The 10,468-nt window shown below is 48.7% G+C and overlaps 1 protein-coding gene across 1 annotated transcript in view; it reads right to left on the reverse strand.

Annotated features, from left to right (window-relative positions):
- Positions 1-809: 809 nt before the first annotated feature.
- LOC128418947 (zinc finger protein 197-like) overlaps positions 810-10,468 on the reverse strand; it is a gene marked incomplete at its 3' end in the record, with an annotated part of 31,926 nt that continues 22,267 nt past the window's right edge. The window contains 6 exon segments of the mRNA XM_053399153.1: positions 810-3,049; positions 4,418-4,544; positions 4,997-5,079; positions 5,335-5,416; positions 5,611-6,075; positions 10,383-10,437. Coding sequence (XP_053255128.1) covers positions 810-3,049; positions 4,418-4,544; positions 4,997-5,079; positions 5,335-5,416; positions 5,611-6,075; positions 10,383-10,437 — 3,052 coding nt within the window.

Below are 10,468 nucleotides of genomic sequence, written 5' to 3' on the forward strand. Positions count from 1 at the left end.
CACACTTCCAACTTCAGTTGCAACTTTTAGAACAAATATAATCCTTATGAGTCCCCTTTATCCCTTAAAAAGCCACAGTTTCAGTTAAAAAGTTACTTTTTAGTCCAAATCCGTTCAGAAAACAATTGTATCCTTTCACAGAGTATCAGTATTCTTTACCTTTGACACGTTGACAGCTGTCAAAAGCAGTCCGTTCCCAGGTTTTAGAGGCAGCAGATATAACTTTACTTCTCTCTATCCTTGCAGGTAAATAATGCTCAAAATTCTCCCCTCCACCCCTGCAAACAGGAGGGGGATGCTTTTTTTTGGTGATGGATTTGGAGTCTTTAAAAGACGTCTTTCAAAGTTACAGCTTTACAATCTCTTTGCTTTGCTCTATTTACAAGCCGGGAAAGGCAGACTTCCTGTTTATACCTTTCCCGTTTCGGTACCTAATTAGCTCAAATTTTCTTCGATTTTAATTTCTTGCTCCTACTCACGGGTAGTTGCTTTAAATCCCAATTGTCCAGAAAGGAATCAGCGCTCTCCGACTATGGCTTGTGGCTTCACTCCGCGAAGAGGGTAGACGACTCTCAGCTCTGCGCCTCTCACCCCCGTTCCGTTCGGAAGCCTTTAAAAAGGCTCCTTCGCAGTCGGGGGGGGCACAAATGGAGCCCGCCGAGTCTCCATGCTCACAGGCTTCACCGCCTGTGATTTCTTCGGGTCTCTGCTTCGCCGCAGCGGCCAGACCCAGACCTCGCAGAGCCGGTTCCCTCCGGAGCTCAGAGGGAACCCGCCATTAGTCGCTGGCGCTGACCGGAAGTCCCAATGTGAGTTCTTTGATGGGAAGCGAGACGGGCCCTGTGACTGAAGCTCTTCCCACATTCTTGGTACTAAAATAGTTTTCTCTTGCTGTGAATTCTTTGATGGATCCTGAGTTTGGCCTTCTCAATAAATCTCTTTCCACATTCCAAGCACTGATAGGGTTTCTCCCCTGTATGAATTTTGTGATGGGTTGTGAGATGGGCACTCTGGGTGAATTTCTTTCCACATTCCAAGCACTGATAGGGCTTCTCTCCTGTATGAATTCTTTGATGGACACTGAGAAGGCCTCTTTGAATGAAGCTCTTTCCACATTCGAAACACTGATATGGCTTCTCCCCTGTGTGACTTCTCTGATGGGAAGTGAAACTTCTTTTCCAAGTGAAACTCTTTCCACATTCCAAGCACTGGTAGGGTTTCTCCCCTGAATGAATCCTCTGATGGACACTGAAATAGCGTCTGTCAATGAAGCCCCTGCCACAATCTTGGCACTGATAGGGTTTTTCCCCTTTATGAATTCTCTCATGGGAAGTAAAATTGTTCTTTTTTCTGAAGCTCTTGCCACACTCTTGGCACTGATAGGGTTTTTCCACTGTATGACTTCTCTCATGGGAAGTTAAAGTGCGCTTTTTTCTGAAGCTTTTGCCACATTCCAAGCACTGATAGGGTTTCTCCCCTGTATGAATTCTGTGATGGATTGTGAGATTGGCGTTCTGGGTGAATTTTTTTCCACATTCCAAGCACTGATAGGGCTTCTCCCCTGTATGAATTCTTTGATGGACATTGAGCTGGCCTTGGTGACTGAAGCTCTTTCCACATTCCAGGCACTGATAGGGTGTCTCCCCTGTATGAATTCTGTGATGGATTGTGAGATGGGTGCTCTGGGTGAATTTTTTTCCACATTCCAAGCACTGATATGGCTTCTCCCCTGTATGAATTCTTTGATGGACATTGAGCTGGCCTTGGTGACTGAAGCTCTTTCCACATTCCAGGCACTGATAGGGTGTCTCCCCTGTATGAATTCTGTGATGGATTGTGAGATGGGTCTTCTGGGTGAATTTTTTTCCACATTCCAAGCACTGATATGGCTTCTCCCCTGTATGAATTCTTTGATGGACACTGAGCTGGCCTTGGTGACTGAAGCTCTTTCCACATTCCAAGCACTGATAGGGTGTCTCTCCGGTATGAATTGTTTGATGGACAGTGAGCTGGCTTCTTCGAAAGAAGCTCTTGCCACACTCCAAGCAGTGATAAGGTTTCTCCCCTGTATGAATTCTCTGATGGGAATTTAAACTGCCCTTTTGACTGAAGCTCTTTTCACACTCTTGGCACTGATAGGGTTTCTCCCCTGTATGAATTCTCTGATGGACAGTTAGATTGCTTCTCTCCCTGAAGGTCTTGCCACATTCCAAACACTGATAGGGTTCTCCGCCTATATGAATTCTCTGATGGACAGTGAGCTGGCTTCTTCGAAAGAAGCTCTTGCCACACTCCAAGCAGTGATAAGGTTTTTCTCCTCTATGAATTCTCTGATGGGAATTTAAACTGCCCTTTTGAGTGAAGCTCTTTCCACACTCTTGGCACTGATAGAGTTTCTCCCCTGTATGAATTATCTGATGGACAGTGAGCTTGTTTCTCTGTCTGAAGCTCTTTCCACATTCCAAGCAGTGATAGGGTTTCTCACCTGTATGAATTCTCTGATGGGAAGTGAGACTTATTTTCCAAGTGAAAGTCTTTCCACATTGCAAGCAGTGATATGGTTTCCCCCCGGAATGAAGTATGTGATGGGAAGTGAGCTGGGTGCTCTGACTGAAGCTCCTTCCACATTCAAAGCATCGATAAGGTTTCTCCCTCGAATGAATCCTCTGATGGACAGTGAGCTGCCGTCTGTCAATGAATCTCTTTCCACATTCCAAGCAGTGATAAGGTTTCTCCCCTGTATGAATTCTCTGATGGGTCGTTAAACTGCCCTTTTGACTGAAGCTCTTTCCACACTCTTGGCACTGATAGGGTTTCTCCCCTGTATGAATTTTCTGATGGACAGTGAGCTTGTTTTTCTCCCTGAAGCTCTTTCCACATTCCAAGCACTGATACGGTTTCTTCTGAAGGGGATTTCTTTGATTTGAAGTGGAATGGGAGCTCTGACTGACGCTCTCTCTGCACTCTGAATATGGATATGACTTCTCCACTCTGTGGCTTTTGTCGTGGTCTCCCTCGTTCTTCAGCTCCAATTCATCACCACCTGCAACTGAGAGAGAAACAGATTGGAGCCTCAGGAAGCAATGGAGCCCCCAATTATGAAGCAGTGCTAATTAATGTTTCTGACCCAAGAAGAAATGAGGGGAATTAGATTTGAGGTCTTCCTCCAGGGTTCATTGCCTGAGATTCAAAAAGCCTGGTTATTTTCTTGGATGGATTTTGTTTGGCCCAATTACGGGATCTGTGCCATCTCCAATGTCACTTGTCTCTTGTCAACTAATGACAGAAAGAAGCAAGAACAGAAACAAAAAATCTGACAGAAGCTACTTGAACTTCCTGAATCCCTTAGAAGCCTACATTTAAGAAGGCATTGTGCATTTTAGAGGAGCTTGGGAAAAATACGGAGGGGTATCTTTGTCGGGAATTCAAGCCCATATCAGGAGAAACTGGCAACAATCCCATGCACCTGGCTTGATTCCTTGTTGACCTCCCTGGCTGCATTCCCAGCAAGCGCAGGCAAGGTCTCGATAGGCGATTCTTCTCAAACGTGAGAACACCCCCCCTCTTTCCTGCCCCCTGGCAGGGGAAAGAGATAGACAGAAACGTATTTACGTGTCTTTATTTCTGTCTTTGCAGCGTTACAAAAAACATGACTGCTCTCTTCAAACTCCAGCAGTGTAGTGACAAACACTTCCTGCACTTCCTGGACAGGAACAAACGGAAGAGCTCATATTACACTCTGAGCTAATTCCGGTGCTTCACACTGTGAATTGACTGTCCCTCTGTTTCTCACGGGCAGTCCCAACATTCCCATTATGTTTACTTTTCAAGCTAGACTTTGCAGCTGCATTGCTTCAATATCGTAACAATCTTAACTCCCCCAGTGGCTCTTCAGCTGAGCTCCTTTCCCCCTGCTCAGCATCCTGCGCCTCTGGCGGCCCTGGCCCTATGAGGGGAAGGAGAGGGGTCAGCCTTCCTTCTCCTCTGCATCTGGCCAGATGGTTCTCAGCCCGGCTGGAGTCATGGCTGCTTTCCTGAGGCCCTTCCTGTGCTGCTGCCCCTGGTGAAGGGGCCCTGATGGGAGGCTGTGGGGCTGCAGACAGGCCAGCCCTTCAAGAGCAAAAGGGGAGCCAGCTTGGAGGGGGATAGGCATGATGATGATGATGATTGTAATAATTTTATTATTTATTACCCGCCCATCTGTCTGTGTTTCATGCTTTGAAACGGCCGAACTGAAGGAAGAATATTCACAGGGAAAGCAGTCAATAGTCTTCCATCCAAGGTTTTCTGTGGGAGTGTTAGAATCCCAGGGGCTGTGGGTGCTGCTGTGGAGCCCCATCGAAAAATCAGAGGTTCCTCCTATATAGATATATCTTGAATTTCAAAGCAGATAGGATGATCCAAGAGGAAGCCTTACCGAGAGAGTCCAAGATCCCACGATTCTCCTCCATGACTTCCTTGTGCAGAGCTCTCTGCTCAGGATCCAGCAACGCCCACTCCTCGTCTGTGAAATGCACAGCTACATCGTCAAAGCACAATGGACCCTAAAAGAAAAAGAAAAAGGTTGTCCTCTTAGACAACATCAAGGTGAACAGTTACACTTTGCTCTGTTGTCTTCTGCCTCTTAACTGATGTTATGTTTTAATGGGATTCTTCTTCTGCACATTTCATGATGGACACATCCCCATTTGCCACATGGAAAGATCCCCTTCCTTCTTTCCCTGTGTGCTGTTCTTGCCGGGTGGGGGGACCCTCCTGATGCCCTATAGACAACGTCAAGGTGTGCAGGGGGGGAAATGACCGGGGGATGGGAGGGGGAAAGCCCCATTGTGCGACTGATGGGGTGAATCCTGGCCACTGTTTGGTGTGGTGTGTAAACTGCTTAGAAGCCTATTTTAGCATTCAACCCTTCTTTCCTTGGCGGTTCCTCCCACCTTTCCTCTGTGTCCAACCCGTCCATGACATCCTCTTTCCCCACATGGCTCCTTCCTCCTACCTGCTCTGCTTCCACAGGGGCAGCTTCCCCTTCGCCACCAAGAAAAGATGGACAAACAGGTCTTGCTGGCATCCTTCGGTCTCCTACGGGAGAAAAAGTTAAGTGCATGCTTCACTCAGAAGGAAAACTATAGGTGGGCCTTCAAAAAAGTAAGAGTGGCCAAGTAAATGTGGACGTTAGTAACCATTTCACATATTAGTTGTGCTAAAATACACCTCCCTTTTGCTGGGCTCTTGGCCCCCTGTGACCTCCACCAAAAGATGAGAATAATTAACAGATTAGTTTCAAAATCCACAACATGTGATAAAACGGGGGAGAAAAAACTCCTTCCTCCTTACCCCGTGGCCTCTCTCTGGAGTCCAACGGAGTTCTCTCTACCTCAGAAGAATCCAGACCCATTTCTGGAAACTGATCCTTCCCCTGCAAGAGCAACAAGCATTCAAAAGAATTAGATTAGAAATGGAATGGCAAAGGACACAAACATTTTCGGGGTATCAGATATCATTCCTCGGATGCTTTCCAAAAAAAAGATGGGCAAATAAGTAGAGAATTGGGGGATACTCTCCCACAAGTTTGGAGCCCCTTGGGAGTATCCAGAGGAAAGTCTCTCTCACCTGCTGCTCTGCCTGCTTTCTCTCCTCTGCCTGACTCAGGAGGAAACCTTCAGCCAGGGCCACCGCCTGGGAACTGGTCTCCGCTCCACATTCCCTCACCCAGCTCTCCATCTCTGCTGGAAGGACAGCCAGGAACTGCTCCAAGATCACCAGGTCCAGCATCTCAGCTTTCGTGTGGGTTTCTGGTTTCAGCCACTGACGGCAAAGGTGGTAGAGTCGGTTGCAAACCTCTCGGGCTCCTTTGGCCTCCTGGTAGCAAAGCCGCCTGAGTTGCTGGCTCTGCACATCTGAGCGGAGGGTGTCCTCCTCACCCAGGATCCTTTGGACAGACTTTCCCCAGATTCCTCCATGGCTAAGAGTTTGGATGGAAGGGCCTCTTCCTGCTTCAGGCCCAGCTGAGTCTTGCTCTTCCATCACTGTTCTCAGGACACCTCCAAGAAATCGAAAGAAGTCCCTACGTCTTCTGCCAAATTATGTATGAACTAATGAGAGGTTTTAGCAAATCCTAAAAAGCAAATATATTTTTCTGATATACCGGTAAATCTAATACACAGTCAGGTAAATAGAAATATTCCCCGGGCAAGCGTGGATTAGTCTTGCTGGGAACCAGGGCTGGACTTACTTTAAAAAATAAAGGAAGGAAGGAAGGAAGGAAGGAAGGAAGGAAGGAAGGAGAAGGAAAAAGTCAAAATGGATGAGTGAGTCATCTGGACCCAGGGCAATAGTGGGGGTCCCTCCCACCCCCAAATGTCAGGGCACATTTCTTTCTTGATTCTGCCTCATGTTCCAGCACTTGCAATCTCCCACATTCTCAAGACTCCTGGGGTGGGTCCCTCTTTCTTTATTCTGAGGGCCAGATCTTTACCTGGCTACCCAGCTGAGGACCAGAGCTACACCTGGCCAAAGAACAGGTGGGTGGGACCAAATAACTTGTGTGTGGGGCCAAAGGACATTGTTAAAAAAAGAGAGAGATAGGATTTGCCTTCTTTCTGTGACTGTAATGATTTTATACTCTGCCTAATATTGTGATTTACTGTTTTAATCCGCCATGGGAATTCTGGGTGAACATCAAGTAACTGATTATGATGATTGGGGGGGGGAGCTCGTCACAGGAGGAGGGGAGACCCCTAGTCCTCCTCACCAGCCAGAATCATCCCTACCTCTTGGCCTCCCTCATCCCACTCTCCTGCCTCTGGGTCTAGATTGCTCTCTGCCACAGATTCCCCTCGCTCACTAAGCCCCGTTACCTCTTCAGACACCTCCTCCTCCCTCTGACGACTCATCATTGCCCCACCGCCCCTCCTCTGGCCCAGAGCCTCCTTCCCTTGCAGGTTCCCCAGCTGGTCCATGCAGCTCCCCCCTTGCATCCTTTATTCTGTTATCACCAGGTTGGGCTCTGCTTTCCTTTTGGGTGAAGACAGTCCAGCCTCCTGTTCTCACTGAGGCCAACCTGGGGCCTCTTCTGGGAAGCCCACCAGCAGGGCTGGAGCCCAGGGATAACTCTCTCCCCCTGCACTTCCCAGCAGCTGGCATTCAGAAGCATGGCTGCCTCCAACTGTGGGGCCAGGAGCCACCACTAGCCCTCTGCTCCTCCCTGAATTGGCCTCATTCTCTTCTCAAGCCATCTGGCTTGGTGGCCATCCCTTCCTCCTGTGGATGGGAGTTCCATGGGTCTAAGTGTGCATTGTGACAAGGAAGGACTTTGTTTATCATAGAGGCCAAGGTTTTAGTTCTACCTCCAATGTGTCCATCTGGCTGCCACCTGGGTTAATGAACGTGACTGTTTCCTCAATCCTGTCGGGGTTCCTTTGCATGCCCTTTTCTTCCTGACTCAAGGCCCCCCCTCCCCAAAGGAGCGAGCCGCATCTTGATGCAAAGGAAGAAGAGAGTTGCAGACCTCCTGCTACTTGCAGCCTCCCAGGTTTTGCAGAGAGGAAGGGGGGCAGAACCACCTATCCCTGGCTTGGGGATCCCCCTGCAGGAGCTGAGCAGGCTCCCCATGGACCCGCCCCACATCTCCCCAATGCACCCTAAGGCAGAAAAGAGAGGAAACTCACCAGGTCCCTGAAGGGAAACTGAGGCAGCTCCTGCACAGGAGACGAAAGCCACCTTCCCCCTCTTGCAGGGAGGAAGCTGGGAATGTGGGAAAGGCTATTTTGGGATGTTTTGCTCGGGAGGACCGCATCCCCACTTATTTCCAGTCCTCTCTAGGAATGCATCTCAGTGCCTTTTAACCCTTGCAAGGTGGAGCAAACCAAGCTCATATTCGCTCTCTCTCTCTCCCTGAGGAGCCCAGGAGGAGCCACGCGAATTGCAGAAAGAAATCTGAATAAGGCAGTTGGTAGTGGTAACGGAAAAAACCTGCGACAGTAGAACATGAGTCCCTTTGATCTCAGGGTCTTGGGTTCGAGCCCCAGGTTGGGCAAGAGATTCCTGCGCGGCCGAGGGTTGGGCTAGATGACTCTGGGGGTCCCTAAGAAGGATGACTCCATGGCCCCCGTGGCTGGCCTTCTGCGCTATTCCTTCGAAAGCGGAGCCCCCCAGGCCCCCTTCCCTCTCTTCATGGGGGACCCTCCTGGCTGCCCTGCCCCCTGGGGACTCCCCCATCTCCCCAACACAACCTGAGCAGAAGAGAAAGAGACTCACCGGATCCCAGAAGGAGCTGAGACAACAGCCCTCCTCCTCCTTGCAGGAAGGGATGGGGGAGAACCTTCTCCCTTGAATTCCGGTCCTCTCTAGGAATCCAGCTCAGCTCCTTTTAACCCTTGGCGCCCCGGGCGACCCCAGCTCCCCCCTCTCCCCCCCCCCGCAAAGCCGGCATGGCCTGCACCCGGAGGGGGGCCTTATTTGGGGGACCCTCTGGACTGGCGTCTGAGCTGCTCCCTCCCTCGGAAACAGGAGCAGGAGGAGCACGAAAGGTCCTGCAAGGACATCCTCCTGGCGGGCCTTTTCCTCGCCACCAGCCTGGCTCTCATTTTGATGCCAACAGCACCTTGAAAGGACCGAGACCTTAAAACCGCACCAGCCTCTTCCCAACCCCATTTCCTTCTGCGTTACTCTCTTAGTTTTTCTTCCTAATACAGTGGTACCTCGGGTTAAGAACTTAATTCGTTCTGGAGGTCCGTTCTTATCCTGAAACCGTTCTTAACCTGAGGTACCACTTTAGCTAATGGGGCCTCCCGCTGCCGCCCTGCGATTTCTGTTCTCATCCTGAGGTAAAGTTCTTAACCTGAGGTACTACTTCCGCGTTAGCGGAGTCTGTAACCTGAGGTGTTTGTAACCCAAGGCACCACTGTAAAGCATTTTCCTTTTAATATTTCCTATTTTCCCAAATAAAGAAAACCCTTCTTGTGATATGTGGAAGCTCTAGATAAACTTACATACAGTGGTACCTCGGGTTAAGTACTTAATTCGTTCCGGAGGTCCATTCTTAACCTGAAGCACCACTTTAGCTAATGGGGCTTCCTGCTGATGCCACGCCGCCGGAGCATGATTTCTGTTCTCATCCTGAAGCAAAGTTCTTAACCCGAGGTACTATTTCTGGGTTAGCGGAGTCTGTAACCTGAAGCGTATGTAACCTGAAGCGTATGTAACCTGAGGTACCACTGTATAACTATTTGTGTCACTATGTAGAACTAAAATCCATTAGACATTCGAAAACTCAGGTGCAAAAGAAAAAATGGAAAAACACGTAGCGGAAGCTATTCAACGTCCAAGGCGCGTTCGAAAACAGAAGCAATTACTTCCAGGTTTTCGGCATTCGAAAACCGAAACATTCAGGTTCAAAGATGTTACTAAACTGAGATTCCGCTGTATATCAAATAAGCTTTATTTGTCTAGTATCCTTTAGATGTCACTACCTTTCTTCTCCCGCCTAACAATCAGCTACGGAAATGAGGATGGGAACTTTGTACGTGGGATGCAACATTTTATTGAAACAATGCAATGAGATTCTATTCCCTCTTTAACGCATTCCTGCCCTTAGCTCTTCCCTTCATCTTCTTCCTTCCATCTTTGAAGGGATACCCTGGAGGACCCTAAAGGAAACAAACTTGTCCATCTCTTGCTCCTAACTCCCTTTGGCGTAAGATGGACCAAGAACTCTGCTTCCTCATGGATACGATTCTTTCCTCTTGGCATACGCCCATTGTGAATGATCGGAGGACAGCAGAAAGGGAATCCTTGACTTAAGCTTCTCAGGGAAGAAAGGAAAATATAAAGTATGTGAATTGCTTGTGTGATCAGAATTTGCTTCTATATCACAGGTTCGTGATCCAGTGGAGGGAATACCTGAAACAAAAACTCAGAACCAATAGAATGAGAGCAATCTCAGCATCCTGCAGGGAGCTGGTTTATTCAAACTATTGCAATAGGACAGCCTGGCTAACCTGCTATTCAGCAGAACGGCTAGTTCGAAAAGGCTGCCAGGAGGCATATTAGAAGAAAGATTATATACACAGCACACAAAGACTCATAAAATGCCACGACACTCTTCCACTTGCACCAAGAAAAGTTACAGGATACGTGGCTTCATGCGGATATCGACTCCTCTGAAATTACCTTGCGGTGCCCCAGAGTGCCCAGGTCATTTGGGTCTCTTATGTCTCACTTTGACACCATGCCCATGACAACCAGGACTTCCATGGGACTGTTGACATTTCAATCCCATATCTGACTTCCCCGGTACCAAAAGATGCCAAAGACCTTTGAGGAGATATGTGAGTTCTCACACGGATGCTAGCTCAACTCCTCCCTCTTTCTCCAAACATCACCTGCCCTTCTAGGGTCAGATAAGGCTGGAAGAGGTAGGCAATGTACACATCACAGCTATACACAGTGCAGGAGGGTGACATGGGGA

The sequence above is a fragment of the Podarcis raffonei genome, chromosome 8, assembly GCF_027172205.1.
Source record: "Podarcis raffonei isolate rPodRaf1 chromosome 8, rPodRaf1.pri, whole genome shotgun sequence".
NCBI classification, from domain to species: Eukaryota; Metazoa; Chordata; class Lepidosauria; order Squamata; family Lacertidae; genus Podarcis; species Podarcis raffonei.